At 35.9% G+C, this 18,896-nt stretch overlaps 1 protein-coding gene across 1 annotated transcript in view; it reads left to right on the forward strand.

Annotated features, from left to right (window-relative positions):
- The first annotated feature begins 467 nt into the window (after positions 1-467).
- Positions 468-18,896, forward strand: part of ACTR2 (actin related protein 2) — a 36,723-nt gene continuing 18,294 nt past the window's right edge. The window contains exons 1-4 of the mRNA XM_043468905.1: positions 468-625; positions 7,156-7,266; positions 12,697-12,912; positions 16,290-16,362. Coding sequence (XP_043324840.1) covers positions 578-625; positions 7,156-7,266; positions 12,697-12,912; positions 16,290-16,362 — 448 coding nt within the window. The 5' untranslated portion in view covers positions 468-577. The remainder of the gene's footprint in view (positions 626-7,155; positions 7,267-12,696; positions 12,913-16,289; positions 16,363-18,896) is intronic.

Consider the following 18,896-nt stretch of genomic DNA (forward strand, 5'->3'; position numbering starts at 1 on the left):
GAAAAGGCCTGGAAGGAATGACACACCAAGTCTCATTCAATGGTGGGGTTAGCAAGGGTGTCTCCCGTTTCGGCCCTGCCGGCAGGCTTCTGTCACATTTCAATGCCCTCTCGCCACAGACCCACTGTCCTTCATCTGCCTGCAGCCGGGAAACCCCCAACTCCTGCGAAGCCTTAGAAAGCAGGGCAAACCGCCTGGCAGCTCGGCTACCATTATAGCCCACCAAAGAGTCGGGAACAAGACGCCTACGGAAAGAACCCGGAAGGGCGGCGACCCTAAAGGCGGAGCAGGCGCCGGAGCCGGACTGGCGCCGTAGGCGGGGTCTTGGGCTCCTTTTTTTTCTTATTGGAGTTCACCACTGCCAGTCTCGGCCTCCTTCCTCCCATCCCCGCCTCTTCCGTGCAGGCAGTACGTTAGGTGGCGGGTGGGACCCGGCGGTCACTTCCGGTTGGGGGAGAAAAGTTAGACCGAAGGCGGGGCCGGGAAGAGGGAGGAGGAGGAAGAGGAACGAGACGGACGGTGGGTGCTCTAGGTTGTTCGGCAGCGGCTCCGGCTCCGGCTCTCTTCCGGGAGGACGATGGACAGCCAGGGCAGGAAGGTGGTAGTGTGCGACAACGGCACCGGGGTAAGCGCTCGGCGGTGAGGCTGCAGCGGCCCCGGGCCGGGGCGCGGATGTGCGGGGGGCGCTCGGGCCTAAAGCGCCCGGGGCTGCACCCCGGGCCCTCTGCCGCCCGGGCCAAGGGGCGCTGGCCCGCGCTTTCCGCCCGCGTGGGTGTGGGGCTCGAGCGGGCTGGACCCCTTTAAGTAGCCCCGAGCTGGGCACTTCCGCAACTCCGGGTCAGGACGGCGGGCGAGGCCGGCGATGGATGGGGTTCCCACCTGCTACCGGGCCGGGGCCGGCCCAGCGCTCTAGCCGCAGGAATTTGGCTAGAGGGCTGGAGGGGTAAAAGACTGGGCTTGTACGTTGCGAAAGGGCTTCACTCTCCAGGGTCGCCAGTGTGTAAAAAGGAAAAAGATCTAGAGGCCTCACTCTTCCTGTAGAGTTGAAGATACGGAACAGGAGGGCAGGAAACGGGTTTAAAGAAAAAAGGGAAGTGCTGTCATGCAATGAACCTCAGTCCTTTCGCAGTGTTTGAAGCTTTTGTTGTTTTGTTTCTTGTTTTTTGAGAGGAGGGAAGGCCAGATCGGCTGTGCATCATTTACTTTTTGCTCTCCGTGCTGGAAATTTGGCCCAGGTGCAGCCCCGCCGAGACCAGTATGTTTCCGTGGTTGATCTTGATCCTTTAAGGCCCAAATGTTAATTCCATTAACCTTAGGGAAGTTAATCAGTTTGGGTACTCCTCCTCATTTTTTTCCTTATTGGCAGACAGTTAATGCTAGTATTTAAGATCCTAAGAATGCAAATAATAGTAAAAATCAGAGTAAAACACTGATTTAGACATTATTTGAAAGTTGTTTAGTCGCCCCTCCCCCCAATTAAAAAAAAAATGTATTTTAGGCAGCGAAGTCATCAAGTTAGAATACAGAACTGTTACTTATTTTGGGTGAGTTCTGTAGTGATCACTTCCCCCTGCGTTACAGCAATTTCTAACCATTTTGAAGCTGCAGTATTTTGTCACTTTATCCCCTTCCTTCCATAAATGTAATATATGAATTAAAATAGATTTTGTATGAACTTCAAGTCACTTTGGAAACTGGATCGTTGAGGGGAAAAAAGAGCTGATATTCACCGCCATAATACTGCCCTTGATTGAATTTTTACAAGCAATGATTATACTAGCTTTATCTGAACTAAGTTGAAAATGGATGAGAGTAAGAAGAGTGTTATCATTTAATGCGACGTTCATACAAAACAGCATAGTACTTAAAAAGAGGCAGGTTCATCACTACGGAAACATTTAAAAATTTTATTTCCATTTATGTGCGTGTTCTTTATTAAAGTTATTTATGTGTCCACAAATGTGTATGTGTATGTGAAAGTTTTTTTTTGTTTTTTTTTTTTTTTATGTGAAAGTTTTGAAGGGATTTCTGAGAAATTTAAGTTCATAGTGGTTATCTGTGAGACTAGGGATAAGAGCGAGGTCAGGTGGGAAGGACTTCATGACTCAATTATTGAGAAAATGTTCTTTGTTTTTTAACCATGTAATGTTAAACTGTCTTTAAATGAAATTATAGATGTGTTCCTTTTACAGTTAAAACTCAGTTTAAAGGTGCTTTTTTTAAAAAAAATTGAACTATTTTCCCCCTGTAGTCTCAAATTGACATCTAAATAAATGTAAATCTTTAAAAAATTGATAGTGTTTTTTGTGACTATGCCAGTTTTTGGGTTTTTTTTTTTGAGAAATTGAAGTCAGTTATATTTTAATGGATTCCTCCTCTTTGAAGGACAGTGAAACCAGTTTTTGTAGCGTATGTTTTTTCATAATATTTAATTAAAAATTTTTTTTTTCTCTTTCTTAAACTTTTTTTTTTTTTTTTTGGCTGTGTGGCATGTGGGGATCTTAGTTCCCTGGCCAGGGATGGAACCCACGCCCCGTATAGTGGAAGTACTGGACTGGCAGGGAAGTCCCATAATTAGTTTTATGTTACTGTTTCATTAGCTTGTTAGAAAACTCATTGTATATTTGATTAGCCTTATGTCTAATCTATAATTTAAGAACCTTGTTATTTAAGACAAAAGATCAGTTACTGTGACCAAAGTAGAAAAGTGTAGTTAATTCAAACAAAACCTTGTGTAATATTTGGCATTGTATTTCTAATTACTTTAAAGATCCAGATTTTCTGTAGGACATGATTGACTTCATGAAGAAACGTCATGAAGAAAGCTCTGATGTAGTATGTAGTCAAGAATGCTATGATATTTCTGAAAATTTAGAGAATTAGGAGCCACTTAGAGTCTGTATTTCTTATACTTCATGGTCCTCTTGATGTTATTTAGGTTCAAAAATTTATGAGAGTAGTTGTTACTCTAAAGCAACTTGCCTCTTAACACATTTTAGGTTTTAAAATTATAGGCCATTTGAGAAGTTGATTTTTTTTTTTTTAAGCCTCTCTGGCAGGCCCTAAATTGAAAGCCCTAAGGGTAGATGAGTTCTTATGATCTCATGCCAGGTTGTGGCCCCGCTCCTTGACCTCTCCAGCTCCCAAGCTGACCAGTGCCTCTGCAGGGCCTCCTAGAGGAGGAAAGCTCATCCGATTCCAATACCTTATGCACTTCATCCTCATCACCACCCAAACCTAAAATGGAGCCTGTGTAAACCGCCACCTAAAATAAAGCTGCGAAAAGTGGCCAGATAGGTGAAGATGTGGAGATCATGCTTGGGTTTAGGTGCCTTTCAAGGGTTGGGCCCAGGCCCCTGATACTGTGTATTCTTTTGCCAAACTTGGGTGATTTCATCAACATTGAGTTAGTTTACCAACAGTGAAGACTTCACTCCTTCTCACAGCAGGAGTGCCTACTGTGTGACTGGTATAATTTTTAGGGTCCAGTGATACAGAGTAGCTTGTAGTGTTAAGATAGTTACACTTTTTTTTTTTAATTGTACATTTACAATTTACATTTGTAGTTGATTACAGCTTGCTTTATCAGGCTTAAACAAATTTGTATGTTGGATTTAGGAGTGTTTGAAGTAGAACCAAATCAAAAGTAGATTTGGTTTAACCCTAGAAAATGCTTTGGAATAAACAATAAATATTTTGGTGGTCTAAGATCAGAGTAATTACTATGCAATTAAATCATTATATCAGTGCCATTTGTTTAAAATAATAAAGGAAAAATACAAATTAAATAAGCCCAAATGAAGCTTTATAAATCCCAGTTTGTTTTTTGAGGGGAGAAAGATACCTTTAGAGCAAATGTATGTGGGCTTTTTTTTTTTTTCTTGAAAGAAAATTATATTGTTCATGTTCTTACCATTTGATGACTCAGTGGGAAGTAAGGGAGCCTGTTTAAACCACAGTGCTATGAAGAGGAAACTATATATGGTAAAGTCTATTTCTTAAACACAGCCTTATTGCACACAGTGAGAGAACTAAGTCACCAAGTCTTAAAATGATTGAAGTGGGGGAAGGTATTTCAAGAATTAAAGTTATGCCAAACAAGTAGTTTAGAAAAGAATATTTTCTTTGTATTTTATTACATTATGGTGTAGATCTTTAAAAAAAAAAATTCTGGCTTTTTTGCAAGAAAGGAAATGCCAGGTTGTCTGTTGGTTATATATTACTGAGAAGTAGATCATTGTAATTATATTCTTGTTATTTTAACTGCTAATGCGTTGACATTTGAACTAATGTGATGTAGTGCAGCTATTGCCATTTTGACCAAACACTAGTTCCCTGTAGGAATGCTAGCATTGGATTACTGTGGCAGCATCTACTTGCAATAAGCTACTGCTTAATCAGAGTAAATAATTTCATTAAATAGTGATTGCTATCTTTAATTTGAACTAAAAGCCAACTTTCCATTTTTTAAGTAATTTTTAAAAATATTTACTTTAATTAATGTATTTATTTGGTGGCACCAGGTTAGTTATGGCACATGGCATCTTTAGTTGTGGCATGTGGGATCTAGTTCCCTGATCCCTGGTCTCCCTGCATTGGGAATGCGGAGTCTTAGCCACTGGGCCTCCAGAGACGTTCCTTCATCTTTTAATAAAGCACAGGAATAGTAGTTCAGAGTTATTTTTATAGTTTTAGGAATTCTTAATTTTTGTCTTCTTACCTTAGGCACTTGGTAAATATGTGTCCTGTGAAATATGCTAGAACAAGAATTTTACCTCCCCAGCCTCCTGACTGCCTGCGGGTGTGGGGGTGGGGATGGGACGGACACGACTTGACTTAGGCTCCATCCCAGGCTCCTCCTCCTATCTTCACCTAGTGTTGAGATTTCTCAGTTAAATCATTGGTTTACATTTAATATGCTGAAGATTGCCTTTACAAATGTGTAGATTCTTTTTTTATTCGTTTTATAATTTTCTTTAAGAACGTTTATACCCATGGACACTTTTGACCCACCTAGTGTGTTTATCTGTTCATCTGTCACTACATAAAAATTTAATGTGTACATTGTATTTGCTGCCTATATTTGGAATATATGTATAAATTATGACTAAAGCTGATACTTGTCTGGTGGTCATGACAGGTTTTATTTATGTAGAAATTTAAATATAGTGGCATAATGAGAAGAGATTCTCTGGTCTTACATCTGATTTCAATTCCCATCAAGTGAGCTGGCTTTTGGCTTAAGGACTAGAGAGTTTGATTTAGAAGAGATGAGTGTGAGAGGTTTTTTTCTTTTAATTTGAATAGACTAGAAAATACTAAGTAGTATTCTTTTCCTCTGCGGCAGTTGTCACTCCAACTCTTTCTGGGTCAGATTGATCAATTACTTGGGAAGATATTGTGGAAAAATGACCTAACACTTCTGAATTCTGTTAAACACTTTTTTTTAGGGTGGGAAGTATATTGTTCTTTACTATCAACCACTATTCAAGTAGAGGTAGGTATGAGCAAGCAGAATATATATTGCATATGCCATCATATATCACACTAACTTTTCAGCCTTGGAGGGTAATCCAGAAAGAATTGTATCATAGTTTTAGGTTTTAGAAAACCTAGGTTCGGTGGCAGTCTGAGCAGGACTAGGTTTTGTGGGTTTGGAAGAAAACCTATTTGAATGGTGTATTTTATGTAAATTCTAAAATGTGAACTTGAATGAGGGGATATGAATTCAGGTGGTATTGGAAATGTGCAATTTTTAAATTTTAGACAGATTTTTTTCAGACTAGTAGCTTCAGTCTGCTGAAGACATGATTTTAACATATTTTTTTAAAGCACTATTTTTAAAAGACTTGCAGTTATGCATGGCAGAATGTTCTAGGCTATTTATAATTAAATGTGGTTCATCAACATCATTTCCAACAAGGTTGTCTTTGAAATAGAAAAATTTTGTATTTTAGAGTTAGAAGTCAATGAGTTTCAGGTTGTTGCTAGCTTTTACCACCATCAAACAAAACAGTTCCTTGTATGTAACAGCTTTCTGTCCACTTTTGTGTTATTTCTGTCATATGTCACATGCAGGTATTGTTTTTCTCCTTAATTCTTCTAAGAGAATGTGATGCCAAATCCATGAAACAATAGATTGTCTCAATATTGAACATATTCTATTAAAATAATCACAGTATTGTACTCTTGAGTCAGCAGCAAAACTTTTCATTTTTATTGATCAGTTAAATAATATGTACCTAGTATGTGTCAGACACTGTTCTGGGTGCTTGGGATTCATCAGTAGACACAAAAGTGTTTGTACAGTGTACTGTACATTGCACAAAATCTTATTAAGGGAATGGTAGAGGTTGATAACAGCTCCTCTCTTATATAGCTTCTTCCTCCCACCCTGAACTTTTTAACTGCCTTTTCCTTGTAATGGCTGCTCTTAAAAATAAGGCTAAACAGACTGTATTATTGATGTAAGCATTAAAAACCCTTGGTTCTATTTTCAGTTTTACTGTAGTTGTTAAATCTCCTAGTGTATCTGTTTCTTATTCATAAAGTGGAAGTATTATTAGAATCAATGCTACATTCTCATTGGCGAAGTACACTATCTGAATATGAACTTATGTCATCTGGTATTACTAAGTGTTTCTCTAAATATAAAAATGTAAATAAAAAATGTAAATAGCCAAAAATGCCTAATAAATGTTTATTTTAACTTGATGCTAGTCCAGATGCCATTTGATTTTCCCATTTTGGAAAATGGTGTTACTTAAGTGAATTGCCAGACATGAATGAAAGCCTGCTTTCCTTCTGTTCATTTTCTGACATTTCTTTTAAAAATCCTTAGCATTCATTGAATGAATTTGTCCCTTCCTTGCTGTGCGTCAAGGCAGCAGGTTCCAGCGTGCGCTGCTCAGCTTAGCTCCTTGAGGCTTTCCCTCAGTAAGAGTTAACCAGTCAAGAAATGGGAACTCCAGTAGTCGTGCCATGAGGGAAACAAATGGAGGATATGGTAGACGGGGTGATTACTTTGGGTAACTTCAAAGCACCGAAAGTTTAGAATATTATATAAATGCAAAGCAGTACTTTTCAGATACAGTTTTTAAATGGATAATAGTGTAAATACTTTGACACTAACCCACTTTTACTGTTCTTTTTCAGTTTGTGAAGTGTGGATATGCAGGCTCTAATTTTCCAGAACATATCTTCCCAGCTTTGGTTGGAAGACCTATTATCAGATCGACCACCAAAGTGGGAAATATTGAAATCAAGGTAATATTTTATTTATTGATAAATGAGGAACAAAACCTACTGAAGTGTTCTTTGAATTAAGTAGTTTTAAAATGTGATGCCTTGAAAAGCAAAGGAGGAGGGCCGAATTTCTTATATTTAAAATTTTTTATCAACACGTGAAGAAAGGCAGAGAAACTGAAAGTAATTTCGTCTGATTTTTAAGTATAGCTTGATGCCATTACTCTCTGAATACAATAAAAATAAGATTTTTATGTTGATGTGAATGCTGTATTAGTGACTTAAAGTCCTATAATATAATTTTAAAAGAAATCAGCCTGGTATTTTTATGTCTTTCAATTCCATATATTTGTCATTCAGTGTTAGTGTCTCTTTGGGAGCTGCAACTCCTCCTTCCATGTTCTCATGGCCTGATACCCCTACATTTTTATATAGCTAGTCAGGAAAAATAGAGTGTGCATCTTATTGGTTCCTTTTTTCACCAAAATAATAGCTGATTTCCACAGTGTTCAGGAGGAAGCTGTGCAGGTCGATTTGATCTTGCATCATTTATCTTAGGACAAGGAGAAGGGAGGGAATGTTGTCATTGCCTACGTACCGTCCTTAACATGAGATTGGACCTTAATAGATTTTTGTCTTCTATTAAAGGAAGTGGAAATCAAAAGGGGGTTACAATATTTTAGAAGGAAAAAAAAAAAAGATCAAAAGTCAGTGGTTACCACTTGACTTAAAATCTTCAGATAGCATAGGGATCAGGTTAGTTTATACGAAATGTAGTAGAATTTTGAAGCCGTTTGAGGAATCATTTGTGAACAGACTGGTGTCGTTGGTCCTGTCTGGACATTCCTTGACAAGACTTCAGAGAGTTTGTTAGGTTGTAAGTTTAGGTACCCATCTTTGGGATGTTTGTCTGAGGTGTCTAGAAAGCTGGTAATAGATGGTAGACATTTGCTGCTTAAGAGCTCTCTGCTGTTGGAACTGGAGGATTGAGTTACACGATGAATAAAAATACAAACTGAAACTTAGGTTCTGTGATCATTTTTTTAGACTTAAAAGAGTGAATGATTCTGGCCTCTGTTTTATTACAATCAGAAGGGATACTCAATATGAGAGTTTTTTGGTTTGGGTTTTTTTTTTTTAGGATCTTTTGGAAAGTTTATAGAATCCCATATTCTCTTTGTTAACTCCTTTCGTTCTGATTGAATTCCATCTTAAATGAACTTCAGCGTAAAATTTAGCTAGTAATAATGATAAGGATAAAGGTTTTTTTTCAATAATGTTGAAAGTCACTTTTATTCAGTATCAGCCTTTTAAAGAAGAATGGCTTTTTAATATACTTTATGGATAACATTTTTGAGGTATTAAACTACATCACATATAGCTGTTTTTCTTGTCCAGCATAGTCACATATAATTACCTATATTTTTACTCCCACTTTTCTTGCTTTTTAAGGGCAAGTGATAGAAATGAGACTAGATGATACTCAAATAAGACATTTTTGCTAAGGAATTCCCCAGTAGCATTTGCTTGTATGGTTTGTCAGTTGGTTTACTGCTGTTCAATCTGCTTAATCTTTTTAAGTCTTTAATTTGTTCTTCCAGTAGAAAACAGTGAAAGAAAAGAGAACTGTGTCAAATTTAACTTGACTACTAGAGCTTGGAAAATCACTCTAAACACCCTTTACCTACTCAGCTAGACCTTTTCTGCTGTTTATTTTCCTTAATTAAGGTTCTTAAATTCAGTAACAAATGAAAGAAATTTGACTTTTTTGGAATACCTATGCCTAGTAGATTGATTTATACTTTTTGTGTCTTGTTACCTAAAATGTGGTAGACTGAAAATTGGAAATTTAAATTGTTTAATGAGTTAACTTTCATTCAGGAGTAATAACTGTCCGTGTTAATTTGGCCCTAATTATTAACTCCGTAAACTGTAGTAGTACTGCATCTGCCTCAACCTAATTTGTCTCTATTGCTTGTATGTTTAAAAATTTCAGTGAGGATTTTATTTAGGCCTTTTCTGACTCTTACTTCTACCTTCTCTCTCTTCACCTTTCTTGACCTGTTGAAGTAGAATAACAAAAAGATGGTAAGTGAGGTTACACACATGCTCTCTGTTTGTTTTCCACTTTTGCTTGGTGGGACAGTAGTTGTTGTTTTGTGTCCCTTTAGTATTGGGGAGGGGGGTGATTCCATATTTTAATTTCGAAGTACTTTGCTTTTTAACCTTTTCCATTGCTTCAATTTGGTAGCAACTAATTAAGTCCTATACTCTCCTGATTGCATACAATGGACCAAACCAGAACTAATTACTAACATAGTTTTGAATTGTTTTCCTTGTGTTTTTTGTAGATGAATGTTACGATTAAAATGGAATGTAGTGTGCATTATGTTAGAAACCAAGTGGCTTTCTTTAGGATATGTGTGATCCAGAAAAGTGGGGTGAAGTTGTTGCATTTGGATCAATTCACTTTACTGACCACTGTTAAATTGGACATTGCCTGTCATAGCCTGTATATGTATTTATTTGCATCTGGTACAGTATCATATGTGTATTTAATAAACTAGGTAAGATTGTAATGTGCAAATGAACTATAAATAGTAAAGGAGAGGAAAAGAGATTGATTTGTTTCCTGTATTATCCTTATTTATGAGCAGATTTTACATTATCTGATTATAAATTAAAAAAAGGTAGAAGTCTTGTAAGACTTTTCCATTGACAGTGGATTTTCCCTCTAAATAAATACCATTGTGCCTTTTTCATTTTTCTGTGATAGTCTTAAGTTTTTCTATAGTAGATCTCCTCGTTTGTTTTTAATATTATTTGTAAGTAACTTTGACAGAGATAAATATCATGCCTTTCTAGTGATAAGTATTTTAGCTAGTAACAGTAACTAGTTAAATCAGTGGCAAGTTTTCTTTTGAATAAACAAAAACATGGAAAACTGGAAATTACTATATTCTAAATTAAAGATCATGCATTTGTCTTAAAATCCTAAGGAGATTAAGAAAAGAGAGTACTTGCAGAGAACTCTTCAATGTTTTTTATGAAATTTCTTTCTAGGAATTTAGTTGTGGTTTTAGAGTATATTTGCTCTAATTTCCAATTTGAGGTGACATTGTTCAGAATGATTCTTGGTGTATCTAATCTACACTGCTTGCTTTTCATAAAATATAAATGCCTTTAAAACAGCATCTTAGCCAGCTACTGTTAACTTTTCATTTTTTCAGATAATAGGTGATGGTTTAGGCTTGAGGTCCAGTGATGAGGTGGGTGGTTAAAAAAAAAAACAACCGAGGCCTGATCTGACCACTTGTAATTTTGATCTTGGAAGGATGAAGGCAAGTTCCATAAAACTTAGCATTTTGAAGTTTTGAAAGTTGAAATGTTCTAGAGAAAACTATGTTTTAGGATTTTTTGAAATAAAATTTTAGATAATTGAATTAGGTAGCTTGAGTTACTCAAGAATGTTTGCACTAATTTGACAAGTTAATACTGGTTTTCTTCCATTTTAAATGTCCTCTTTGTTCAGAGGGATGGTAAGATACTCAGTGCCGATGTTTCTTTCAGTTAATTCTTCATAGTATGTGTGCCCTAGAAGTAGACACATAACACTTTTATTTTGAGTTGGTATTCGATCAGACATATGTAGGCCCCTATTCTTGCATGGAGTAAGAACTAAATAGTCAGATGTAATTAGACCAGATTTATACTGAATTTGTTGAAATACAGTTGTGAATATGTATCAGTGATATAAACCATCTTAATTATCTAAACTGTTATTACCTTGTATAACACAAAGAAAGATACATTCCAGAAAAAAGTAACTAACATTATATATTAAATTATATTGATGACCAGAAGTCATATGGGTATTTGGAGATATAGATTCCTCTCCCTGATATTTTATTATGAAGTGTTTGGAATACACAGCAAAGTTAAAGGAATTTTACCGTGAAACCCATACATCCATCACCTAGATTCTGACATTAATGTTTACTATGCTGATACATCACATATCTATTCATTTATCCATCTGTCAGTTCATCAATGTATCTTGTCCTCCAATGTATTTGAAATTAACAGTATTCTTCTCCCTAAGTAATTCAACAAATGCATGTCATTTACTAGAGTTCTCTAATATAAGATTTTTAGTTTTTCATTTTTGTATCAGATAATTCTAAATAGTTAATATTTAAGAAGTTTGAGTATTAAGGCACGATACATTAATTTTATATGAAATTTAGTTGCAACAGAAACATTTTAGTGAATATTTCTAGCATCTGCTTTAACTTTGTTTTTCCTTTTTGTTGCTTTCAGTGGATTTTCCAGTGGGTTTTTTTTTTTTTTTTGGTTGTTGATATCTTTAAATAGAGTCCTTACCCTGATTTCTTTCTTATCTCTTTTTTTTTAAATCATTATTTTAAAAAATTTTAAAATCATATATTTATTTAAACTGCTGTTTTAAAATGTCGTAAGATCTTACAGCAAATAGTAGCTATTTTTGATACTAGGATTTTTTTTTTTAATTCATCAGTATGTGTTTAAATCAGGATTATTTAGTATTTTGACTAGCCAATTTTTAAAGTAAGTTTTAATTCTGAGACATCATTAGCCCTATACACATAAAATTTGACTTTTGCAATGTGGGTCATCTTAAGTATGCGCTCGTTGGAGACAAGACTTGTGAGTATTCTGCTTCCTGGGTGATAGCGTAGTTTTCCAGTATTATACTTAAGATTGGAAATGTTGCTTATGAGATAGTTTTAAAGAAGAATTTCTTCTCTGTATCTTAATTTTTTGTTTCTACAAATTATCTTTCATCTTGGTGAGGCACATATTGAAGCTTAATTTCAGTTTTAATTGAAGCATATCTAAGTAGACGTTTGTGAAACTTACAGGTTTGTGGTGTGTATATCCATTATTACAGTATAATCAAAATCATTTTATTTTTTGCTTCTCATTATGCTGTATAGTACTACACTTATCATTTTGATATTTAGTACAAAGAAATGTGCTGCATGCATTGAGCATTTTTCTACAAGTTTTTTTTTCCCCTGATGTGCTATCTCACATATCACAGGCCTTATTTTTTGAACATTTGAGCAAAAGAAAGAGATGAAACCTCATACAAACCCCTCCAAAATATGAAAATGTGGGGTTTATTTGTGCTAAGGCTCTTCTTTTGGAAACATATTTATTAAAGGTAAGGTCAATTTATTGATTTAAACCACATTGTACATAAAAACTTACTATTCATGATTAAGATTTGCGAGACATTGTTCATGAAAGGAAAGATCTTTTGAACTTGTGGAATGAAGAAATTTATCCGAAAGTGCCAGAAGTATTAAAATTAATTATTCCCCAGTTTTCCAAAATATGAGAGGATAATTTTCTGATGGTATTTTATGCAAAAATTTCATCTAAAGCTTTGATATTATAATTTTCTAGGATCTTATGGTTGGTGATGAGGCAAGTGAATTACGCTCGATGTTAGAAGTTAATTACCCTATGGAAAATGGCATAGTACGAAATTGGGATGACATGAAACACCTATGGGACTACACATTTGGACCAGAAAAACTTAACATAGATACCAGGAATTGTAAAATTTTACTCACAGAACCTCCTATGAACCCAACCAAAAACAGAGAGAAGATTGTAGAGGTAAGATGGGTTGTGGATATATGTGTTTCCATGATGTGATATTAAAGCAAAATTTTTTTGTTTTATCTTACCTCTGTTGTTGAGAATAAAGGAAATAAGAATAATTGTTACTTTCTCCCAGATCCTGTTTATTGAGCACCTAAGTATATGTTAGTCATTATAAGTAGAATATACCAGTAAACAAAGTCAAAATTCTGCTGCTATGGAATTTACCATCTAGCAGGGGAAAATAGACCAAAAAAAGTGAGTTAATTGAATGGTTTATTAGAAGATTCTAGATGCTAAAGGAGGGGTGGGAAAGAGTAAGGGAGATTGGGCATGTAGGAAGGCTGCATGTTTCATAGGTTGTGGTAGTACGTGTCTGTAAGGTGATATTTAAACAGAGGGAGTTAGCCAGTAACTAACTGGGGGAAAAGCATTCCAGGCAAAGGGAGTAACCAGTGTAAAGGTCTTGAAATGGGAGCAAGCGTGGCATATTAGTCAGCAAGGAAGCCAGTGTGGGCGAGCAACAGGAGAGGAGGTGGGAGAAATAATGGGGCCAAATCATCTGGGTCCCTGTAGGCTCTTATAGGAAATTAGATTTAAACTCCGAGTGAAGTGTAGGGCTGTTACAAGGAAGAGCTATTATAGATTGAGGTTTCTATGGCCGCTGTGTTGAATGTAGAACATAAGGAGGCAAGGGTAGAAGAAAGACAAGTTTGGAGACTTTTTCAGTTATCTAGACACCAGATAATGATGATTAGGATTAGGGGTAATAGCAGAGAGGGTAATGAGAAGTGGCCAGATTGTGGCTCTGTTTTGAAGGTAGGACCAAAAATATATCCTGATTTCTTAAATACATGTGATAGAGAGGTAACCCTGAAAGTTTCACTGGAGCAAAGACTGAGAGTAGGACAGGATTTGGGAGGGAAATGAATCAGTAGTTCAGTTTTGGACATGTTAGGTTTTCTTTAGACATCCAAGCAAAAATGGTTACATATATAAGGTCAAGTTCAGGAGAAAAGTCTGAGACTGGAGGTATAAACTTGGGAGTCACAAGGATATAGATAATATATAGTTAACCAAAGAAGTGATAGCAGACAGTGGGGAGAATGCTGAGGGCCAGGGAGATGGGAGGGCTCGGGGAAGGACGTGGAAACAGTAAAGAGGTAGGCAGTTAAAGAAAGCAAAAAGTCTACATTCTTAATACTTTAGATAGGTAACTTTTCAACAGTTACCTTTAATTAGTTATATATGAGGTAGAAAATTTTAATTACTTTGTATTTTATTAGCTTTCCAGATACTGCTCGATGTAAGTAAATATTTTGTTTTACTCATTGACTATGTTGAGATGTTGATGGAAATTTTAGAAGATATTTAAAATTTTTGTATTTTCAAATTTTGAGATCATGGTTTTGCTACAGAATCATATCATTTCTTATGGTTCCTATTTTTTTTTACTTTTTTTCCTCCTAGCTACCCCTGAAACTATGAAAAATGGGCTTTATTGTATTTATATTTTAATTGTGCTTTATACTTTCTAAATGATTTATAGTCAGTAATAGTTTGTAATGGATAAGTGGTCATTTATAATTGCTCTTTATTTTTAGCCGTGCATTGCAAATAGAGTGCAGAGATATTTTTGTATCATATCAAGAGGTTACCAGACAAGGAAATCCCTTTCAAAAAAATAATACAGTAGCAGAATGGAAACCAAGTTTTCTTTCAAGTGAAAATTCAGGGAGATGGCATTTACTATTTAGTGGATAACATCATATCTGTCCTCCACTAACTAACTATTTGACTAGGACAGATTTTTTTTTTTTTTAATCTGCAGAAATGGCAAGAATTAGTCTCACTATACACTCTTAGGTCTCTTAGTTTAATGCTCTTTTTTACTTGTAAATGCAAATTTGACTATGACTGATAATGCCCCATTTTAATCTCATTCAGGAAGTTGTTTCTGAACTACAAATACTTCTTAATGATCTTGTGAATAAAAACAAATTTTGACAGACTGTCAAGTTGATAAATGCAAATGACCTTTGAACAACACAAGGTTAAGGGTGCCAATCCCCCTCAGTCAAAATTTGTGTAAAACTTTATAATTTGCTCTCTGTATCCCAGGTTCTGCATCCCTGGATTCAGCTGATCTCGGATCATGTAATGTTGTAGTATTTATTTATTGAAAAAAAATCTGCAATTAAATGAACCTGCACAATTCAGAACGACCTGTGTTTTTCAAGGGTCAGCTGTAGAGCATCACTCTTCCATTTTCATCCCTGTAGCAGGGGGTAAAGGATGATGGAATAGAATACTAGTGAGAAAATTTAGTTGCTTAATTGATGAGTTTGTGTTTCAGAGTTGTAAAATTTATTTATTTATTAGGATTAAAAATTTTTTAATTTAGTTTTATTGAAGTATGATTGATCTACAGTGCTGTGTTAAGCTTCAGGCATACAGCATAGTGATTTAGAGGTTTTTTTGTTTTGTTTTGGCTATGGCATGTGGGATCTTGGTTCCCTGACCAGGGATTGTGCCCCCAGCAGTGGAAACACAGAGTTTTAACCATTGGACCACTGTGGAATTCCCCAGAGTTGTAAAAATTTAAATTGTATGTAATTCTCATTGTGGTCAGTTGTAAAATTTCTAAATATCAGATATTCATAGCGGTAGTCTGCACTGCCAGTGAGTGAATGCTAACTGTGGATGACAGAGAATCCTACGGAATACTCCCGGCCAACCTGCGATACAGACGATGAGCAGCATTGTGAGCAGAGAGGAGGTGAAGGAGCTCCTCCTCCCTGCAGTGGACCTCCGCACAGCCTGGAGCGCAGCCTTGCTCCATGGGGAGCGCAGACAGCAGCTGAGCAGCTTCTGGATCTGCCAGCTTTCAAGAATTGTTTAGTTTTGTTTCTCTGCCATACCATTTATTACCTGGAGGTAGAGCCACAGTCTTGCTTGGCCCAGGTTGAGGGAAACGGATGGGAACATTGGCAGTTAAGTAGTTTGTATAGTTTGTCTTTAAATTAAAAGACATTTCCCGTAAGGGACATGAGTTGAGAAAGTCTTGTTCAAAAACAGAACACTTTCTTTCACTCTAATCTGCCATTAACTAAAAACTCTCAGAAATCTTTGCTTTGTAGCATTTAAGAAATGCTTGGGGACTCAGTGTGTATTAAAAAAAAAAATCCATCCTCAAAATTGGGGCTCTCTGACAGCAGGACTTTTAATAGAGGCAAGAAACAGCTGAAGAGAATGGAAGATTCTTGTGGGTCTTTTGATTCTATTTTCATCAGCTAATCCACTCTGGCAATCAAGATAGAGTATATTAATATATATAATACATAATGTAATTTCTAAATACTAATGTTTTCCCTTTCCTTTTGCACTTTCAGGTAATGTTTGAAACTTACCAGTTTTCTGGTGTGTATGTAGCCATCCAGGCAGTCCTGACTTTGTATGCTCAAGGTGGGTGAAGCTTAACTTTCAGTATCATTAATTCAGCAAACATTTGTCCAGTTCAGTTCGGTTCAGTTGCTTAGTCGTGTTTGACTCTCTGCGACCCCATGAACCGCAGCACGCCAGGCCTACCTCCCCATTTGTTACATGTATTTTATGTTGGAGGAATTTGATTTCTCAGGAAGTTTTAAGTCCCAGAAAGCGCAGTTTTATATATTTATATTTATTAAAATATTCCACAGTTTGTCAAATAAAATATACACATTTTTATTTTCTTTACTAAACAATGAAGGACTTAAGAAGAAACCTCAGTTTTTTTATAAGTAGGAAGTTCCTTCTTTTAGGTTATTTAAAGTAAGAAAATTTTGAAGGGAAGAATGAACATGGAATCTGTCCTCAGAATTTGTCAAAAGAGTTTAAAAAAGCCAGAAAGGTTCATATAAAACTATGTTTGTCAAATACATAGTAGATTAAATATAAAGGAAAAGGCAGACATTTGAGAGTACCTTCCCAACTTTTGAAATTGATTTAATGGAGGGGACCTACTTTTACTTTGTTTTCTTGATACTGCCATTAGTAACTGCCTCCGTATCTACTGGGAATAAAATAGTAGCCATGTAGGGAGAACTCTGTTTCCTGATGGTCTTGTGGAGAACTTAAGAGGCCATCAGATACATGCACAGAGCCTGTTGGGCACTTAAAATGTAAAGATCCCTCAAGAAGTTAGACTCTTCATGGGGAAAAGATACAGAAATTGATTTAGCATGTCAGAGAAGGTTTCTGAAGGAGGTGACAACTAAATGTCAAGCCTTAGTACTTAAGCGGTGTATGACAGTACAGTCGACCCTTGAACAGTGCTGATTTGAGCTGTATGACTCCATTTATACGTGGATATTTTTCAGTAGTAAATACTACAGTACTACATGGTCCATAGTTGGTTGAATAGGGATGCAAAGGGCCAGCTATGAGTTATATGCAGGTTAACCCCCACATTGTTCAAAGGTCAGTTGTGTTAGGAAACAAATTTTAATATTGTGGTGATCCATCTGATTCTACACATGGATGAGTAAAAGTCACTTTGTCAATGTACGTACTAGGTTTTAAAACTGTCTTTACTACTTCATGTAGATACTAAGAAGATACTTGGGGAGAATTAAATTTCTAAAGAGGCTTTATTCATTCACCAAGTGTGGCATGAGCTTGGCGTTCTGTTTAGGACAGAGGATACGGCAGTGAGTCAGCTACTCAATAAGCTACATACGGTCTCCTTGCCCTTTAGTCCATTATAGGCAGGCTCTGAGGAACTAATGCTTGTCTGCATCTAGGAAATTGTGTTTCATTTTTTTAAAGTAAATTTCAGAATTTATTTTAGAAAATACTTTGGAAAAATAGATATTAAAAATTTTGAATCTAAACTTTGAAACTGGTGATTCCATTTAGGGGGTGGAGATGGAACACTTCTGCTAAAATGAATTTTAACTTTAATTGTACTTGAATAAAGTTGACCTTAACAGATATTTCTAGCAATATTCATAAATTTATTTCTTCCAAGAAGAAGATATCCTCTCTTAACTCCTGTTATTTAGCTGCTTTTGTTTAAACATTGAATTCTTAATTTTGAGAAATGATAATCCAGTAATTCTAATCAAAAGAACTCTTTAGCTGAGGAAAAATTCTGCATAAAAACAAGGTGGCTAAAAGCTACCAGTTAAATCAAAAAAGTAAGAAGCTACATTTGGAGCCAGGAAAGGTTTTTGAATAAGAGAGGTGACATGATGATTCAATAAAGTATGTTTGACTGTATTTTGTGTACAGGATTGAGGAGAATAACTGAAATTATGGAGTCTGAGCTAGAGGTTAAAGTGGTCAGGGAGGGTATGAATGAAAAGTTAAGAACTACATTGAGCTTTAAAGAATCCTTCAGAATTGAAATAGAGTGAGTAATCTAGTGCTTTAGTTGGTATTACTGGGAGCATTTTTGAATTAATGATACTGTGGATCCTTTTTTTTTTTTTTGCAATAGAAAGTCTCTTGTTTAAAAGAAAGCAACCTTAAGAGGCAGTGTATGATTTTTTTATGAAACTTGCAATATCAGTCAAGGAAAAATTATATGAACTTCAGTAGGAGATGGTTTGAATAAATGTGATCAGAGATAAATTAGATGTTTTGTGCATAATAAGAAAGAGGGAGAGAGTCTATTCAGGGATGGGACAGTGATAAAATAATAAGCTTAAGCAACTGTAGATAATGCATATTCTGATTAAAAGTATCATTAGACTTAAAAACTGCTAGAAAATGTGATTTAGAAAAAGTGTTTTTTTTTTTTCCTGAATTAACTCTGGCACAAAAGGTGAAATACTAACTTTCAGCCATTTGTACTTTTATATATATATTTTTTAAATCTCATTTTATTATCATTATTTTTGTTTTTGGCCATACTGCACAACATGTGGGATCTTAATTCCACAACCCCCTGACCAGGGATCAAACCCACGTGTCCCCTACCTTGGAAGCATACAGTCTTAACCACTGTACCATCAGGG

The sequence above is a fragment of the Cervus canadensis genome, chromosome 5 (assembly GCF_019320065.1).
Source record: "Cervus canadensis isolate Bull #8, Minnesota chromosome 5, ASM1932006v1, whole genome shotgun sequence".
In the NCBI taxonomy this organism is placed as follows: Eukaryota; Metazoa; Chordata; class Mammalia; order Artiodactyla; family Cervidae; genus Cervus; species Cervus canadensis.